The sequence below is a fragment of the Stegostoma tigrinum genome, chromosome 2 (genome assembly GCF_030684315.1).
Source record: "Stegostoma tigrinum isolate sSteTig4 chromosome 2, sSteTig4.hap1, whole genome shotgun sequence".
Lineage (NCBI taxonomy): Eukaryota > Metazoa > Chordata > Chondrichthyes > Orectolobiformes > Stegostomatidae > Stegostoma > Stegostoma tigrinum.
In genome coordinates, this window is record NC_081355.1 from 159,221,603 (window position 1) to 159,241,944 (window position 20,342).

Here is a 20,342-nt window from a genome sequence, read left to right on the forward strand (position 1 = left end):
GCTGTTGTGATAGATTTTTCTGGCAGGAGAGATGACATGCGAGTTGTTGATGAATATTGGGAAATTGAGTGGAGCAACAGTAGAGGTAGTTGATATGCAGTGTCACTGTCAAATACCCTCTGTGTTTGTTTAGTCATTTGGCAGTTATGTTTCACATCACGAGTCCGAAGTTATTCGCCCCGTAAAACTGTTTTCTTCTAAGTGTCTGAGGTATAAAGGGAGGCAGCTTCTTCACCAGCCAGTCCCCATCACACAGTGTAACAGTGTGATAACATCTAATGGCAGCTTGTTTCCACATTGAGTTAAATTCATTGACAGTTCTGCAGCATAAGGCTAGGATCAGGGGGCACAGTTCATCTCTTGTTAACAGAATGACAAACTCCATTTGTCATGTTTCATTCAAAGGGTCCATTTGGAGCCAATGGCCAGTGTCCTGTCATATTTTAATTCACTTGTTGCTGATCCGTTGCCCATCCCTGGTTGCCCCCAGTCTTTCGTGTTCTTGATTGCCACGCAGGTCCTCACTGGTAACAATGGCAGATACTCAACTCTGCCTTGAATCCCTGTTTTGGTTTCACCTCTCAATCTCTCCACCAGGCCCTCCCACGCGACCATGGTGGTATGGTGGAACTTGCTGCTATGTGAGGAGAGAACACAACAAGATGCCCAGACAGAGGTAGTTGTGTTGACGAGGACAAGGTGTGCTGTTGCTGTGTTAAGCACTGTGTAAGGTGGCAGCAGATGGTCTCTCAGTCTTTGTGAGGAGCAGTACTCACTGAGCCATATGGTGGTTTCTGTATTGCCAAATATGTGGTCTTCCTGGTAAGTGTGTTGGGAGGGGGTTCAGATGCCAGACACACAGGCTATGTTAACCCTGACACTCCCACTCTTAGCTTTCTGCATTGGCTGTCTGTCTGTATCTGTTATCAGTTGCTTTCTCAACGAAGTTGCTCATATCCAGTTGGAGAACATCGGGAGGATTTACAGGACAGCTGGACTAAGATGATGAAAAAATGTAATCCTTCACGTTGCATTGCAGGTAACGCAGCAAGTGGCCGTTCCAGTTCCTAGTGAACCATGTCTGGGCCGGTCCCAAGCAGGGCCAGAGTATATGCAGATGTTAACACACAAAGACCTCGCGAGTACTGGGACTATGAATCACATGTCGTTGAATGGGGGTAAGAATAATTCTGCAACTCTCACTTTCATCTTTCACACTCGCTGTTGTTTCATGCTCTTGTCGCATGTGCTCTCATCTCTCGCTCTTGTTGCCCCCTCGGCCCCACCCACGCCTCACCCCAGTCCACCCTTGGCCTTGTCCGCACCTTGTTCCCCTCCCCTCTGCCCCGCCCATGCCTTGATCTCCCTCCCTCAGCCCCATTTTCTCTCTCTTCCCCTCCACCAATGGCCCTGCCTGGCATTCCTCCCCTCCCTGCCCGTGCTGCTGTCCCCTGTCAGCTGCACCCACACCTCATTCCACTCCCCTCATCCCCGCCCGTGCCTCGCACACTGTGACCCCCCCGGCCCCACCCATGCCTTGCCCCTCGGCCCCGCCTGCAACCCTTCAGTGTGGTTGAAGCCTTCAGTTCTGGCCATTGTTACAGACAATTGTTTACAGCCTGTCAACCCAAAAAGAACCTGATTATTCCCTCTCTTTGTTGATTCACAAATTCTTCATCTTGCATTGCTGCTAACGTAAGACCCCAATCCTCGGAGCCTGATTTTGCCATTAGGTGCTGCCTACTCCGCTGTCTTCTCTCCCATTTCTCCACTTGCGCCCACATGCATGCCCTAGTTTTCGTATTGCTGGACTGTTGATTTCGAGATCCAGGTAATGTTCCAGAGATCTGGATTCAGATCCTACCGTGGCAGATGCTGGAATTAGAATTCAATAAGCATCTTGAGTTAAGCCCCTAATGATGACCATGAATCCATTGTCGATTGTTGGGAAAAACCCGTCTGGGTCACTAATGTCCTTTAGGGAAGGACACTGCCATCCTTACTAGCCCTGGCCTACATGTGACTCCAGACCCACAGCAATGTGGTTGACTCCTGACTGCCCTGTGGACATTTTTAGGGATGGGCAACAAATGCTGCCTAGCCAATGATATGCAGGCACAGAAACCCACACCCGTGCCTGGAGCCCCACTCATGCCTTCCCCTTGGCCACCAATCCCCACCCTGCCTGCAAACTGAGCTCGTTTGCACACTTGCGCATGAAGCCTTTGTGGTAGCATGAGCCAGTACAGGAATTGAATGTTACTGTTGGTGTGAGTCAGCAATGTGAATCCGCCTTCCAGCTAACTGAACCCACCCCCCACCCGGGCCCATTTGTCTGTTATCCCATTCAGTACCAGCAGCCAAGTGCTGGAGCTGTCGGGTGGGAGGCCTGTATCCAGAATGAATGATGACTGCAGACATCCCTGACCAGTTCTCCTGTTATCCCTGTGTAGCTGCAAGGTGGCGATCTGTGACTGACTGCACTCCTGTTTTCTCTCGCAGCAATCAAGATGATTATCAGTTAGTTCGGAAATTAGGTCGTGGAAAGTACAGTGAAGTCTTTGAAGCCATCAACATCACAAATAATGAGAAAGTAGTAGTCAAAATACTGAAGGTGGGTGTTAATTGTCTTATTAGTTGTAGTCGTGTGTTTCTCATTCCTCATGTTTTAATTTACCTTGTCAGTGTTCTCAGTGATTTCCCCCTCTGCCTTGCTGTTACTGAGAAGGGGCTGGGGATTGAATGGGGTATTTCCTGTGGATTAGTCTGCCAACATTACCTGTTGGTCAGCCAGCTGTGACAATATTGGGGAACAGGATCTGTAGCCAAAGTGTTACTCTGGCAGCCGCTGTAACTGCATGTTCCCTGATAATATGCAAGGCACAAACATATTCTTTTTATTTGCAGGGACAGACTTTCTGCAGGTATTCGCTGTGCTACTACCGGGGGCTTGGGGTGTCTTTAGATCCCTAATGCTTTTGCCTTGACCAATCAGAATTGACTTGTCAACCAATAAGCATCCCTTACTCCAGGAGTTAAAAGTAATTGTGATTGTTTGAAAACTGCCATTTTTGAGTTACACTCATTCTGGACTAAGACAAAAGTGTTAGAAACATGTCTCTTTTCAGCAGTGTTTAATTTAAGCTCTGTTTGCTTTGTGAATCCTGTGCCAATGCTCACTAAATTCTTTGCTTCCGCAGCCCGTAAAAAAGAAGAAAATAAAGCGAGAGATAAAAATTTTAGAGAACTTGCGAGGGGGCCCCAATATCATAAACCTGCTAGACATAGTAAAAGACCCAGTGGTGAGTATTGAGTATTATCAAGGGGCTTTTCCCTAAAGGCTCTGGGTTCACAGCAGGCTCAGAAATCGGGTTCATTTGACTGCCTTCCTCCCATCACAGGGCAGTGAAATTGCTTCCTCACCTTTTCATATCGTGTCACCCCTCAGCCTTCTCTGCTGGAAGGAAGACAACCCCAACCTCTCCAGTCTCTCCTCATAGCTACAGTTCTCCAGCCCTGGCAACGTTCTTGTAAATCTTCTCTGCACTCTCTCCAGACCAATTATATCCTTCCAGTAATGTGGTGACCAGAAATGCATACAGTACTCCAGTTGGGCCTCACCAGTGTCTTATACAGCTTCACCATAACACTGCTACCGTATTCTCAACCACTGCCAATGAAGAAGAGTGAAGAACCTTACCTAGCTGTCCTGCTACCTTCACTTGCATGCCAAGATCGCTCACTTCATCCACCCCTCAATATATTCCTATCTATTATGTTTTCCCTTTTACTGCCTACCTTACACATGCCAGAGTTGGATTCCATCTGTTGCGTTTCTGCCCGCTCCGTCCACTTATTGCTATCATTCTCGAGCTTACAGCTATCCTCTACACTTACCCACCACAGGGCCAATCTTTAACGTCTATGGATTTTCCGATTGTGCCGCCATTGTTCAAATCCAGATCATTATTGTGCCCAAAACAGACAGGGAGCCCCCAATACCAAACCCTTCAGAACACCACTTGAAATAGCTTTCCATTTGCAAGGACAGCCATCAACCATTACTCTTGGTTTCCTGTCGTTTAACCCAGCTTTGGATCCAATTCAACACATTGCTCTGTATCCGCCGTGCTTTCACTTCTTTGGCCAGGCTGCTGCATGGAATGTTTCCTCTTGTGGAACATTCTAGAACGAGGGGTCACTTTAAAAACAAGGGGTTGCCCATTTAAGACAGATGAAGAAAAAAAAATTGAATGTGAATTTTTGGAAAATTGGTGGAAGCAGAACCTTTGAATACTTTTCAAGCTGCGATAGATTGTTGATGAGTAAGGAAGTGAAAGGTTATTTTGAGTAGGTAGGAACGTGGGTTGTCCAGGTCAACACGATCTTATTGAATAGTGGAGCAGCCTGGAAGGGCTGTGCGGCCAACTGCTCCTCACTCGTGTGTTTATTACAAATTAGCTTGTCAGCCTCTTGATGTTGCTGTAACTACGTAAGACCATAGAATATAGGAACAAGAGTAAGCTGTCTGGCCCCTTGAGCCTGCTGCACCATTCAGTACGATCGTGGCTGATCCCACGTTCCTCATGTTTCTTGTCCTTTCCCCGTAACCCTTGATTTTACCCAACTCACCAAGATACTATCCACCTCAGCCTTAAACTTACACAAGGACTTTGTTACCACAGCTCTCTCTGGCAAGGACTTCCAAAGGCTCAACCCTCTTCATGTTAGTCTTAAATCGGCTACCGTTTATTCTGAGACTGTGCCCTCTGGTCCTAGACTCTCCCATGAGGGAAAACATTCTCTCAGCATTGACCCTGTCAACCCCCTCAAGAATCTGATATGTTTCCATAAGGTCACCTCCCATTCTTCCAAAGTAATTCGAGTAGAATCCCAACCTGTTTAACCTTTACTCAGAATCTCTTTATGAATGCCTCTCAGTATCTATCTTATCAAATCCCCGTACAGCCTGAATCTCTTCTCACTCTTCAACACTCCAGTGAGTATATTTGGTCATGTAGTACATGGAAATACAGGTCACACTTTATTCTAAACTTATCTTATTTAATAACACACAGGACTAAAAAACACCTTTCTTTTCTTTCCATGTCTTGGAATGGGCCTTTCTCAGTCTCGGACGCCTGCACTGGTTTTTGAACACGTAAACAATACCGACTTCAAGGTGAGTCACGTTATGAATTGTTTTGGAGAGGTGGAGAGGAATTATATCGCAATTATTGGCCAAGTTGTGGTTCCCAATAGAAACCCGTTGCACAGTTCCAGTCCACTTACTCATCTTGTCTGTGCAAATTCATAATCACAATTCAAAATAAATCTCTCTGAGGCATTCCACTATCCATCTCCTTCAATATTCCCTCCCTCCGCCACAGATGAACAGTAACAGCAGTTTCTACAAGACGCACTGCGGTCTCACCCAGACTAGCACCTTCCCAATCTGGGGCATCTACCATCTACAAGGACAAGGGCAACAGATACGTGGGAATGCCGTCACCTACAAATTCTCCTCCAAGTCACTCACCATCCTGATTTGGAAATGTATTTCCATTCACACAGTGCCATTGGGTGAAAATCTTGGCATTTGCTCCCCAACAAGACCCTGCATCTATCTACAGCACGCAGACTGCAGCAATTCAAGTAGACAGCTCACTACCACCGACTGTAAGGCAGTAAATCCTGGCCTACCCAGTGACACCAACATCCCACGAACGTATTAAAATTTTCTTCTTTAAAATGCTGATTTGATTTCGGGCTGGTAATTTTCCCAGCTAAGGCACAAAGGAGCTGCAAAGCTGCAATCTCTCAGAAATGTGACAAATAACATTGAAAATTTTCTGGAAGAAATTCTCAGAAGATTCTTCCTGAACAGCTGTCGTTCCTGTGGTGTGGTTACACCCACATTTTGCTGTTGAGGACAGAGTTCCAACGCTGTGACCCAGCCTTGGTGAGGCATCGGTGATATTTCACATCGGAATGGGTGTGTGCCCCTAAACAAATGCGGCTACAGTGTAGCAGTTCCCCTTTGCTTTCTAGAAGGATATCTCCATATCCCCCTCTCCTCTTATATTTTGTGGAGAAAGCAAGAAGTGGGGCCGACCTCAAATTCTGGAGATTGCTGTTAAAAAATTTCTCCCTGACACTTTGAAGAAGACTTCAGCCCATTAACTGGTAATTCCACTTGCCCTCCTAACACTTGCTGCTGTGAAAAGCTGTACTCACTTTCGGAGCTGGTTGCAATTGTTCGCCTCCGAAAGGCGTGTTTTACTCAGCTTCCGAGTTAGTCAGGGAATCGCGCAGCGGGTGCCAATTGTACGACCGCGACGATGCACAGGATCTTGAGATGCTTCGACCTAGCAGCTGTGTGAGACAAACAGCAAGCAGAATTGCGCCTCCAGTAAAAAGGATGAAAATACAAAGCTGGCTTTGAGCTAAAATTCATAACATTTGATAGCTCTTCCACTAATAGTGTTAAAGCAAAGGAATTTGGAGTTTGTGGAAGACCTGGTGTAAGAATGGGAGAATAAGGAGTGTCCGAGAGAAAGTGCTGCTGGGTGCAGCCACTGACCTGTTCTTGAGAAGCGTATGTCAGAAGACATCACAGTGGCTTGTACAACGAATGTTGTTTTGGGTATATACAACTCCACGGCCTCTGCGAAGAGGCAACACCCACATTGCAGATATACTAGGAGGTCTACTATCTTTTTGGATGCTTTCCCCAAGCATTATGTTTGCAATGAATAGATCATGTGGATGAGTTGATGGAGAAAAAGCAGTTCTGGAAGAGTGTGAACACGCATACTGCTCTGCTTGATTCTTTTGTGTAGTTTAGTTATCGAATCATTTGATGCTGTTAATGTACATTCAGATCATCGAAAAAATTATCAAATATAGATAGAGAAGAAGGTGATTTGTTCTGGATGATGTTTCTAAATCCAGATCTGATCCACAAAGAGGCCATCAAATGTAGGAGCAGAAATAGGCCATTTTGCCTGCTCTGTCATTCAATGAGACCATGGCTGATCTGATAATCCTCAGTTTTACTCTCCTGCTTTTTCTCTATTCCCTTGATTCCGTTCCTGATTAACAATCTATCTCAGCCTTGAATGTATGTAATGACCCAGCCTCAGCAGCCTCCTGAGGTAAAGAGTTCCACAGATTTGCTGCCTTCTGAGGGAAAAAATTCCTCCGCATCTCCATCTTGAATGCCATCCTTATGATGTCATGCCCAAGGTGACTCTGAGTAAATGAGCTGTCCATCATTGCTGTGGAACTGATTGTAGTGGTTTTTAAAATGCTGGAGCTGTGGTTTGAAGTAGGAATTTTTGACAACCGTTGCACAGCACATTGGTGAGACCGGTTCTGGAGCACTGCAGGTTGGGTGGATTAGCTGTAGGTAATGCAGGGTGACAGCAACCGGGTAGGGACCCGAGTCTGGATGGGATTCTCTTCAGAGAGTCGGTCTGGACTCAAGGCTGGCTGGCCTTTTTCCACACTGTGGGGATTCAATTAAAAAAAGATTATTAAAACAGGAAGTCAGGTGGTTTCTTTACTCAGAGAGTAGTAAGGGAATGGAACGCTTTGCCTGCAACGGTAGTAGATTCGCCAACTTTAGGTACATTTAAGTCGTCATTGGATAAGCATATGGACGTACATGGAATAGTGTAGGTTAGATGGGCTTGAGATCGGTATGACAGGTTGGCACAACATCGAGGGCTGAAGGGCCTGTACTGTGCTGTAATGTTCTGTGTTCTATGTTCTATTACTATCTAAATGGAGTCAAGTTCGGTAAAGGGGAAATACAACGAGATCTAGGTGTTCTTGTACATCAGTCATTGAAAGCAAGCATGCAGGCACAGCAGGCAGTGAAGAAAGCTAATGGCATGCTGGCCTTCATAACAAGAGGAACTGAGTATAGGAGTAAAGAGGTCCTTCTGCAGATGTACAGGGCCCTGGTGAGACCGCACCTGGAGTACTGTGTGCAGTTTTGGTCTCCAAATTTGAGGAAGGACATTCTTGCTATTGAGGGAGTGCAGCGTAGGTTCACGAGGTCAATTCCCAGAATGGCGGGACTATCATATGTTGAAAGATTTGCGCGACTGGGCTCGTTATACACTTGAGTTTAGAAGGATGAGAGGGGTTCTCATCGAGACGTATAAGATTATTAAGGGTTTGGGTACTGTGGAGGCAGGAAGCATGTTTCCGCTGATGGGCGAGTCCAGAACCAGAGGACACAGTTTAAAAATAAGGGGTAGGCCATTTAGAACAGACATTTAGAATTGACATTGGATTCACGGTCATCATTAGACTCTTAATTCCAGATATTGTTACTGAATTCAAATTCTACAGTCTGTTGTGGTGGGATTCGAACCCAGGTCTCCAGAACATTACCTGGGTCTCTGGATTAAGAGTCCAGCGATAAACCCGCTAGGCCATCGCTTCCCTTCAGGAAGGTTTCCTTCCTGAAAGAACCACATAGGTTTTTATGACAATGCACAGTGTCTATGCTGTCACCATTAAATTGGCTTTTTATTCCTGAATTTGATTATTGAATTCAGATTCCATCATCCGATGGCATTTGAGCTTGTGTCCTCAGGACATTTAGCTGGTGTTCTGGTTTGCTTGTCCAGTGGTGTTACCATTCCGCTCTGACATCTGTCAACCTATCCCACTTATTCCTCTTCCTGATATCTTTTACCCTGGCCTGTCACTGTTGCCAAACTGCCTTGTTTTCTGCAGTCTGTAACATTTTGACATTGTTGATTATGAATGATGTGGGGAAGGCTGACGGAGAGGGCAGGTACATGTTAGTTTTTATGTGAAAGGGCCAGGCCACTGTCCCCGGTAGATTTGAGTGTTGTTGGTGTTTCTGTCTGAGGTGACTGATGTTGCACACTGCCAAACATCCTGTCATTTTTGGCACGTCTGTGTGAGTTGGGTGGGGTGGTTTGCTGTGAAGATTTATGAGGATCATGTGTCCTTTTCTCAATTCCACAGCAATTGTACCAGACGTTATCGGATTACGACATTCGGTTCTACATGTACGAGATCTTAAAGGTAAGGGCCCTTCTTATTTATCATGCTGCTCTTGTCCGAACTGTCCTCTTTTTAGCTTTCCTAATCTCTTCCTGAAAAAACTTATTAGAAGAGAACGACCTCCTGTAAAAACACCTAAAGCAGGTTACGTTCCTCCGTGGACTGACCTATCCCCTCTCCACCTATCTTCTCTCCATCTTCAGTCCGCCTCCCCCTCTCTCCCTATTTATTCCAGAACCCTCTCCCCATCCCCCTCTCTGATGAAGGGTCTGGGCCCGAAACGCCAGCTTTTGTGCTCCTGAGATGCTGCTTGGCCTGCTGTGTTCACCCAGCCTCACACTTTGTTATCTTACATCCCTAGCTAGTGGTTTTCAAATGTAAAACTCTGCTGAATCCTTTGAACCTAAGTGGACCAAGTCTCCTTGATCTGACTTGCTGCTGTTACTTGTGTATCAAGTCCTCTCTTAACTTCCTCTTGTCATCTCCTTGGAACCTCCCCTTTCTTGCTTATCCCACTTCCAGGAGGGAGGGAATGGTGGGCTGGTTGCTGATGGGCAAGGTGAGTGAAGATTTTTTTTTAACGTAGCACTATTCCAGGAACTTCACTGCACACCACACTGAAACGAAGGTGTGATTTTTGGAATGCAGGTTAAACAGGAGGGATAGCTATACTGCTTTGTCCAACTCTCACTCAGAGACTTTGCCTTAAAAGCCACATGAACCCTGAGTTAGTGAAAGCACGTTGCCTGTGGTATACACAGTATGAAAGCGAGGACAGATATCAGGATCAGTGATTTGGGTGCGGGTCGTTCTTGGAGAAGGTTCAGTGGAAAGTTGGGAATCTGTAAGAGGGTAAAGTTGGGTCAGGACTTCCTGATTTATCCAGTCCTTCCTTATTTTGCTAATCATTTCCAGTGTGGGAGGATGCATTTTATTGTCTGTCCCTAGTCTGATATCACTGAGTGCTTGCTAACCCATTCCAGCGGTGCCACAATAGCATGGAGCCAAAGACCCATCTTGGCACCGAGGCCCTTCGTGAAAGGGCATTAATGAAAAAGTAGCACTTCTATCAGCTTCAAGAGTACTTCCTGAGACTTACAAGCTCTTAATTCTCTGATTTTTTTTTTCCTATTTTGGTTTTTATTTTGTAAAATTAACTGCAAATTCTCAAACTTTTGCAGCGGGATTGGAACTTGTGTTGTTTGGGCCATTCGCCCATTATCACTATCACTGAATTAATGTACCTATGTGGGTGAAGTAGGCACCCAGTTTATAATCTGTTCTCACAGACCAGAAGACTTGGGGACTGACTGCTTATGTTGTCATTGCAGCCTAATGTGAGCGGCAGGCCGGGTGGAGTCCTGGAGCTCGTTCAGGGCAGTGCAGCTGGACAGGGACAGCGGGTGGTGCTGGGGACCTGGTCCTGCTGGTCAATAAACAACCTGAGACACTGCTCCCTCTCTCTGTTTGGAATGGTAGAGTGTGATGGCCAGTCATGTCATGGCAGAACCCAAAGATGCCAGGCCAGGATGACAACCCTAAACCATCCTGCTCCAGCGAATTCCCCACCCCAATGAAGATCATCACTTTTTAACCTTCCCAGCCGAGGAAATGTTTGCAGTTTTGACCCCACACCCCAGTGAAGGGGTGTTACTGGCATTGTTACAGGACTGTGAACATAAATCTGAGACATTTCTCCATTAAAGACATTGGGGTTCACAGATAAAGGGTGCAATGTATCTGCTTCAGCTGCTCTAGATCTGTTAGAAGTAGTGAATTCTATTTATTTTTTGTTGTGGTTTTGAGCTGAACTGTTACTGTTTTGTCCCCATGGCCAGGCCCTGGATTACTGCCACAGTATGGGAATCATGCACAGGGATGTCAAACCACACAACGTGATGATTGACCACGAACACAGAAAGGTAATGTGTGCCGATGTGCAGATCATATTCTGGCTGCCGTCAGCCGGTTACAAACTGCACAGCTTTCTGACACGTGCAAGACCGCGTCTCGGAAGCTACAGCTCATGGAGTGAAACTGTACCAGTTAAATCCTTGCCCCTTTTTCTCCAACCTTCCTCGCTCAGAATGCAGAGAGCTTCATCGATAGAGAGTCTGGACTGGAGTTCCTGATTACTCTGGAGCAGCTTATTTGGATGACCTGTCCTTGTGGCTGTTGTTATGTATGTTTCATGGACACTGACTCGAGCCATTAATCTCGTGAGCCTCTGGCATCTCCTGGGAATCCCAGGCTTAACCAGGCTCAGTCTTCTGGTGGACAGACTCAAAGAAACAAACAAAACAAAGAAACAAAGAAACCGACAGCACAGGAACAGGCCCTTCGGCCCTCCAAGCCTGCGCCGATCAAGATCCTCTGTCTAACCTGTCATCTATTTTCTAACGGTCTGTGTCCATTTGCTCCCTGCCCATCCATGTACCCGTCCAAATATATCTTAAAAGACGCTAACGTGTCTGCGTCTACCACCTCCACTGGCAACGCATTCCAGGCGCCCACCACCCTCTGTGTAAAGAACTTTCCTCCTCTCACTTTGAACTCATGACCCCTAGTAATTGAGTTCCCCACTCTGGGAAAAAGCTTCTTGCTATCCACCTTGTCTATACCCATCATGATTTTGTAGACCTCAATCAGGTCCCCCCCAATCTCCGTCTTTCTAATGAAAATAATCCTAATCTATTCAACCTCTCTTCATAGCTAGCACCCTCCATACCAGGCAACATCCTGGTGAACCTCCTCTGCACCCTCTCCAAAGCCTCCACATCCCTTTGGTAATGTGGCGACCAGAACTGTACACAGTACTCCAAATGTGGCCTAACCAAAGTCCTATACAACTGCAACGTGACCTGCCAACTCTTGTACTCAATACCCCGCCCAATGAAGGAAAGCATGCCATATGCCTTCTTGACCACCCTATTGACCTGCATTGTCACCTTCAGGGAACAATAGACCTGAACACCCAGATCTCTCTCTTCATCAATTTTCCCTCGGACTTTTCCATTTACTGTATAGTTCGCTCTTGAATTTGATCTTCCAAAATGCATCACCTCGCATTTGCCCGGATCGAACTCCATCTGCCATTTATCTGCCCAACTCTCCAGTCTATCTATATTCTGCTGTAATCTCTGACAGTCCCCTTCACTATCAGCTACTCCACCAATCTTCGTGTCATCTGCAAACTTGCTGATCAGACCATCTACACCTCCCTCCAGATCATTTACATATATCACACAACAACAGTGGTTCCAGCACAGATCCCTGTGGAACACCACTGGTTACAGGTCTCCAATTTGAGAAACTCCCTTCTACTACTACCTTCTGTCTCCTGTTGCCCAGCCAGTTTTTTAATCCATCTAGCTCGCACACCCTGGACCCCATGTGACTTCACTTTCTCCATCAGCCTGCCATGGGGAACCTTATCAAACGCCTTACTGAAGTCCATGTATACATGGATAATCCAGGTAATTATTGACCGGTGAGCCTGATGTCAGTGGTAGGGACATCTACAGCCTTTCCCTCATCAATCAACTTTGTCACGTCCTCAAAGAATTCTATTAAGTTGGTAAGACATGACCTTCCCTGTACAAAACCATGTTGCCTATTACTGATAAGCCCATTTTCTTCCAAATGGGAATAGATCCTGTCCCTCAGTATCTTCTCCAGTAGCTTCCCCACCACTGACGTCAGGCTCACTGGTCGATAATTACCTGGATTATCCTTGCTGCCCTTCTTAAACAAGGGGACAACATTAGCAATTCTGCACTCCTCCGGGACCTCACCCGTGTCTAAGGACACTGCAAAGATATCTGTTAGGGCCCCAGCTATTTCCTCTCTCGCTTCCCTCACTAACCTGGGATAGATCCCACCCGGACCTGGGGACTTGTCCACCTTAATGTCTTTTAGGATACCCAATACTTGCTCCTTCCTTATGTCAACTTGACCTAGACTAAGCAAACATCTATCCCTAACCTCAACATCCGCCATGTCCCTCTCCTTAGTGAATACCGATGCAAAGTACTCATTAAGACTCCTGATAACCGGGATGCTGGTTTAAAATTTGAACCAGGCTCTGCAGGGGTGATGTGAGGAAACTCTGCTTCACACAAAGAGTAGGGAGAATCTGGTCCCTCCCTTTTGAAAAGGAACCTGCAGGTGCTGGGGGTCACCTGAAAATTTTAGTTCAATGAAAGAAAATTTATCCTCCCAACCCTACATCCCCAGCGAGTAACTCCTCGAAGCCTGTCCAGCTACAAGGCACCAGTCAGGAGTGTGATGGAATACTCCCCACTTGCCTGGAGGGGTGCAGCTGCTCGAGGCCATCCAGGACAAAGCAGCCTGCTTGATTGGCACCGCATTCACCACCTTCAACAAACTGCCAGGGCTATTTCAGAGGGCAGGTGGGCTATTACTGTGGGTTTGAAGTTACCTGTGGGACGGACAAAGTGAAAGAAAAGTCACAGATTTCCTTCCCTAAAGGACAATAGTGAACCAAGCAGTTCCCCACAGTAATTAATAGAACTTGAACCTTTGTATTAACCTGGTCCTCTGGGTAACTAATGCGGTGACAGTACCACAAAGCTGACTATGTGAGCTCTTGCAGTATTGAGAGTACGGCGCTCCCTCAGCACTGACCTGAATAATGTGCTTGTCCCTCTTGAATGTGACTTGAGCACATATCATTTGGACTGCATAAAAGATGTTGCTATGCACTGATCTCTGACTGATGATGTGATAAGTTTCTCATGATCTCTGTGCTGTAGTTCATGAGAGTGAAGTATTTCTCAAAAGCTGAGAGAAGCCATTTGGAGCATGCCTGTTTGCTAAGCTCAATGCTGTTAAAAATATGTGCTTTGTCTTTTCAAAGCGACGTGTGGAACAATAGTAATTCTTTATCCTGATGTTGTCTTGTGTTTTGTTCTCTTGTCCTGATGACCTGCAGCTTCGACTGATAGACTGGGGTCTGGCAGAGTTTTACCATCCAGGCCAGGAGTACAATGTACGTGTGGCATCCAGATACTTCAAGGGGCCTGAGCTTTTGGTTGACTATCAGGTAGGTTTGCAAATAGCCAGTCTGTCAACTTAACCCAATCAAATAGTGACCATTGAGCATGCCCCATCTTCATGTTAGGCAGGGCATTGTGACTATACATAATCATGGACGGCACGGTGGCTCAGTGGTTGGCACTGCAGCCTCACAGCGCCAGGGACCCGGGTTCGATTCCAGCCTCGGGCGACTGTCTGTGTGGAGTTTGCACATTCTCCCCGTGTCTGCGTGGGTTTCCTCCCACAGTCCAAAGATGTGCGGGCTAGGTGGATTGGCCATGTTAAATTGCCTGTCGTGTCCGGGGGTGTGTGGGCTATAGGGGGATGGGTCTGGGTGGGATGCTGCAATGGGCGGTGTGGACTTGTTGGGTCGAAGGGCCTGTTTCCACAGTGTAGGGAATCTAATCTAATCTAATCTAATCACTAAATTAATGAGAGGGATTGATAGTGCTCTGTCTGTTGAGAGGCCATTGCTGTCACAGCAGTGTGTACTGTCTGCAGGATGCACAGCAGAAATTCACCAAAGATCCTCAGGCAGCACCTTCCAAACCCACAACCACTTCCATCTAGAAGGTCAGGGGGCAGCAGATACATGGGAACACCACCCCCTGCAAGTTCCCCTCCGAGCTGCTCACCCTCCCGACTTGGAAATATATCGCTGTTCCTTCAGTGTTCGGATTGTCTGTTTTCATGATGTTTGTTGAATATACCCCTTTTTTTTATAAATCATTAAGGGAATCAAGAATTATGGGAAAAAGCAGGAAAGTTGAATTGAGGAATGTTGGATCAGCTATGATCTTATTGAGGGGTGGAGCAGACCCATTCGCTGAATGATCTCCTTTTGTTCCTGTGTCTTATGTGATAAATAGTGACTTGGCGGGGGATGCCCTGTGGTTCTTGAACGTGCTGTGGAATTTTTAACATCCGTCTGAGAGGGACTGATATTCCCCAAGAAAGGGCACCCCTGTCCGGTCAGCTCCTGCTCAAGCCCGTAAGACCATAAGATATAGGAGCAGAATTAGGCCATTTGGCACATTGAGTCTTCTCTGCCATTTGTTTATGGCCAGTATGTTTCTTGACCTCAATCTCCTCCTCCTCCCTGTAACCCCTGATTCTCTTACCAGTCAGGAGCCTATCTATCTCTGTCTTAAATACACTCAATGACTTGTCCCCCACAACCCTCTGACAATGAGTTCCACAGATTCCCCACCCTCTGGCTGAGGAGATTCCTCCTCATCTCAGTTCTAAACGGTTGCCCTTCACCCTGAGGTTGTGCCCTTGGATCCTAGTCTCTCCTACTCGTGGAAACATCTTCTCCACGTCCACTTTACCCAGGCCTTAAACTTTGTCAAGGGCCTTCTGGGAATCCAAAAAGATCCAAAACCCACTGGCTGTCCTTTGTCTAACTAGCACGTTACCTCCTTAAGGAATTCTAGCAGATTTCTCAGGCATGACCTCCCCCCGACATAGCTGTGCTGACCCTGCCCTAAGTATATCAAAAAGAAGCGAATAGTGAAAGTAAATGCTAGCCCTTCAGAGGACAAAAATGGCAAGGTAATAATGGGACACTCAGAAATGACAGAGGCACTGAACTAATATTTTGCTGCTGTTTTCACAGTGGGTAATAATTTCTTCCAAAAAACTGCAATTACTACAGAGGAACTTGCTGAAATTACTATAACTAGGGAGAAGGTGTTAAGTAAACAGATAGGATTGAAATAAGTCTCTGGGGCCTGATGGCCTACACCCTAGGGAATTAAAGGAGGTGGCAGCAAAGATAGTGGATGCATTAGCTATGACATTCTGAAATTCCCTGGATTCTGAAAAGATACCAATGGATTGGAAACATGCCAATATGATATCCTTATTCAAAAAAGGAGATTGGCAAACAGTGGGAAACTATAAACCAGTTAGTCTGACCTGTATAGTGGGGAAGTTGCTGGAGTCTATCAACAAGATAACTGAACACTTGGAAAAACAAATCTCAATTCACCAGTGTCAGCACAGTTTTAAGAGGGCTGGTCATGCTTTACAAACTTGGAGTTTTTTGAGGGTGTAACTAGCAAGATAGATAATGGAGAACCGTTGGATTTGCTATGTCTCGCCTTCTAGAAGGCATTTGACAAGGTCCTGATCCAGAAGGTTAGATCTGGTGGGAGGGGTTGTTAAGGGATAGAGGATTGGCCGACTGACTGAAAACAGAGGATTGGGATAAATAGGTCCTTCTGTGGATGGTGAACTGTAACTAGTGCTGCAGGGTTCAGTTCTCTCGCCTCAACTATTTATAGTCAATGTAAATGATCTTCAAAGACAGATAGAGAATAACATGGCAAAATTTGTAGATGGTACTAACATAGATGGGAAAGCAGCCTGTGATGAGGAGATAGAGTTTACAGGTGGATATTGATAGACTTGGAGAATGCGTCAGAATCTGGCAGATGACGTTTAATGTGGATAACGTGGAGATTGTCCATTTAAACTAGAAAATTTAAAAGGCGAATTATTATTTAAATGGGAAATAGATTCAAAGTGCGTCGGTGCAGATGGATCTGGGTATCTTTGTGCATGAATTGCAGATGGTGTTTATGAAGGTGCAGTGTATTATAAGAAAGGCAAATGAAATCCTGCGTTTATTGCAAAATGACGATTATAAAAGCAAAGAAGAGTTATAACAAGTACATAAGGTGTTGGTGAGACCACACCTAGAGTATTGTGTCTAGTTTTGGTCTCCTTACCTGAGGAAGGCTGTGGGGTCATTGGAGGCAGGAGGAGGTTCACCAGGTTGATCTCTGGGAATGAAAGGGCTGTCGTATAAGGAGCAGTTGGATAGTTTGAGCTTGTGCTTGCTGGAGTTCAGAAGAATGAGGGTGGATCTCATTGAGGTATATAAAGGGGATTGATAAGGTGGACTTTGAACAGATGATCTCACTTGTGGGGTAGTCTGGAACAAGAGGTCATAGATATAGATTGAGAAAAGGTAGGTTCACAACTGGGATGAGGAGAAACGATTTCTGTCAGAGGGCTGTGCATCTGTGGAACTCACTGCCCCAGAGCACGGTGAAGGCAGAACCAATCAACAGATTCAAGAAAGAAATTGAGATGTTTCTGATGAAAAACAGGATAAAGGGCTACAAGGATCAGGCAGGAAAGTGAAATTGCGACCAGGATTAGATTGGCCATGATCAGATTAAATGACAGAGTGGGTTTGAAGGGCTGAACTGCCTATTCCCACACCTAATTACGATGTTCATTAGTAACTTCCAAGAGCAGCAATCTCATCCTTAATGATGGACTGTAAAATCTTACCAACAGTTCATGCCGGGCTAACCAGCCTATAGTTTCCTGTCTTCCCTCCCTTCATAAATAAGGTTGTTACATTAACCATTTTCCAGCCCTCTGGGACCCTCCCTGACTCCAGTAATTCATGGAATCAGAATCCACACCAACCCTCCGAAGAGCATCCCATCCGGACTCATCTTTCCTATCCATGTAATCCTGCATTTCCCATTGCCAATCCACCCTAACCTGCACACCTATGGAGTGGGGGAGGAAACTGGAGCATAGAGTAATACAGCACGGAAACAGACCCTTTGGTCCCACCAATCCATGGCCTTACCTTATAACTCAAACCTTCCAAACCCGGCAACATCCTGGTAAATCTCTTCTGAACCCCCTCCAGCTTGATAACATTCTTCCTATAACTGGGTGACTAGAACTGGATGCAGTATTCCAGAATAGGCCTCTCCAGTGTCCTGTACAATCTTAACATAACCTCACAACTCAAAGGAAACCCACACAGACATGGGGAAAATGTGCGAACTCCACACAGACAGTCACCCGAGGCTGGAATTGAACTCGGGTCCCTGGAAGCAGTGCTAACCCCTCAGCCACCATCCTGAATTACTCCCAGAAACCCCTGCCCGTGCTGCTGCAATATCTTTTCCTTCCAATCAACTCTGACCAGCTTCTCTCTCATGTCTTTGTAATTCTTCACTCAACTGTAACACCGTTACATCCGATTCTAGCTTCTTCCTCTCAAACTGCAGGGTGAAATCTATCATACTGTGGTCACTGTCCCCTCGGGGGCTCCTTCATCTTAAACTCTCTAATCAAGCCTGCCTCATTACACATCTCTAGTTCCAGAATTGCCCGTTCCCTCGGGGGCTGAACCACATGAATTCCTTTTCTTGAGATCTGCTACCAACCTCCCTTTCCCAGTCGACCTGCATATTGAAGTCCCCTATGATTATTGCTATCGTGCTTTTCATACATGTCTTTTTCAGCTCCTGATTAGTTATCTGCCCCACATCCTGACTACTGTTCAGAGGCCTGTACATAACAGGGTCATTTTCCCTTTGTGGTTCCGCAGCTCTGCCGACACAGATTTAATAGCTTTTGATTCTGTATCACTTATTGCTAGCTTTTTTTTTAAAAAAAAGCCTGTAATGTGGGACTTACTGTACTCCTGTGCGAAAAAGATTCATTCTAGTCTGAGGCAAAGTGTTAAAACATTGAGCTACAGCCAACAACCAAGCTTTTAACAACATCTCCTGTTGAAGCTGGAGTCATGTGCTGGATTAAGAATTGTTATAAAGCCGAGAGGAGTATGCTGGAAATCAAGACCCACTCTTACAAGCACACTACCGGATGTCTAAATGTGTCATTCAATCACGAAAACTAGTCACATTGTGTCTTCTAATGCTGTTTAAATAGATCAACAGAGATGTTACCGGACTTTTCAAGAAGTTCAAAGATAACGCGTTTATTATAGGCAAATGTAATCTTCAAACAAGTGGCAATTGGTCATCAACCATAATGCAAATTAAATTATCCCCCTTAATTCCAAGCACACATCCATTCATGCGCAGGCTGAGAAAAGATGTACACAACTGCAGAGGTGTGGATTCAGGGGAATAAATTCAGCAAAAAAAGGGGGTGAAATATACCACTATAGGTTGGGGTGATTTCAGATGACAAACATTGGATTTCCTTCTCTCCATTCCTTTGCGTTCCTGTATTGGAAAAAACTATATTTCAGATTCAGCCGAGATACGTTAGAACTCCTGATGCTTCGGAAAACAGCCTGAAAAAACACCCATTACTTAAATTGGGGGCTGTCAGAGATAGCATAGAGCCATTCCGTGTTTTCCAGCTTGTTTGCTCAATAATTAAAGCAACAGGTTTATACCTTTCTCTCTCTCTCTCTCTGAAAACTTTACAGTGCTTTACAAAGTCACCTTTTTTTTGGAAAACAACAAATAGGCAGGAGTCTCCTGCAGTCTTTTGACTTTCTACTTCTAAGTGACCACGTGCTAAATGTTCTGCAACCCATTAATGTGCAGCCACGTCCACATCAGTCCTTGTAATCCGTAAGTCAGTGCATTCCCACCAGCAGCACATTAAGGCATAGAAATGATGGTTACCAATGAACATCAGTGGATGACACCTGATGTGTTCTGTATGAACTGTGATGCTGATGTTGGGGATCTGACAGCCCAGCCCAGACCTGTCCTTCCAGCCACTTTCACTTGAGAGCCTCAGCTCTCAGAGTTGCTAAATGTGATCTCTTAATTTGGGGCAGGCAGTTTGATCACCACAGGTGGCTACTGAGGAACGCAGGGTGTTTTGGGTTCTCTTTAGTCTTTCATGGTGAGAACACGTCGCTGACCAGGCCAGCATTTATTCTACATCCCTAATTGCCCAGAGGGCAACTGAGAGTCACCCACATTGCTGTGGGTCTGGAGTCACATACAGGCCAGACCGGATAAGGATGGCAGCTTCCTTCCCTAAAGGGCATTAGTGACCCAGATGGACTTTTCTGACAATTGACAATGGAGTTTGCACATTCTCCCTGAGTCTGTGGGTTTCCTCCAGGTGCTCTGGTTTCTTCCCACAGTCCAAAGATGCGCAGGTTAGGGTGGATTGCCTGTGCTAAATTGCCCATAGTGTCCAGGAATGCGTAGGTTAGGTGGGTTATAGGGGGATAGGTCTGCTCTGAGGGTCAGTGTAGACTTGTTGAGCTGAAGGGCCTGTTTTCCCACTGTAGGAATTCTGTGATCTATGAATAGATTCATGTTCATTGTTAGATTCTTAATTTGATATGTTATTGAATTCAAATTCCACCATCTGCCATGGCAGGATTTGAACCCAGGTACCTGAGACATTACCTGGGTCTCTAGATTAACAGTCCAGCGATAATACCACTAAGCTATCACCTTCCCTCTCAGTTGTCA

The 20,342-nt window shown here is 45.8% G+C and overlaps 1 protein-coding gene across 5 annotated transcripts in view; it reads left to right on the top strand.

Moving 5' to 3' along the window:
- zgc:86598 (STKc_CK2_alpha domain-containing protein) overlaps positions 1-20,342 on the top strand; it is an 86,961-nt gene that overhangs the window by 38,804 nt on the left and 27,815 nt on the right. For all 5 annotated transcript variants that reach the window (XM_048523797.2, XM_048523790.2, XM_048523804.2 and 2 more), the window contains exons 2-8: positions 1,040-1,178; positions 2,503-2,614; positions 3,201-3,302; positions 5,132-5,182; positions 9,013-9,072; positions 10,890-10,973; positions 14,006-14,116. In XM_048523797.2, coding sequence (XP_048379754.1) covers positions 1,078-1,178; positions 2,503-2,614; positions 3,201-3,302; positions 5,132-5,182; positions 9,013-9,072; positions 10,890-10,973; positions 14,006-14,116 — 621 coding nt within the window. In that variant the 5' untranslated portion in view covers positions 1,040-1,077. The remainder of the gene's footprint in view (positions 1-1,039; positions 1,179-2,502; positions 2,615-3,200; positions 3,303-5,131; positions 5,183-9,012; positions 9,073-10,889; positions 10,974-14,005; positions 14,117-20,342) is intronic.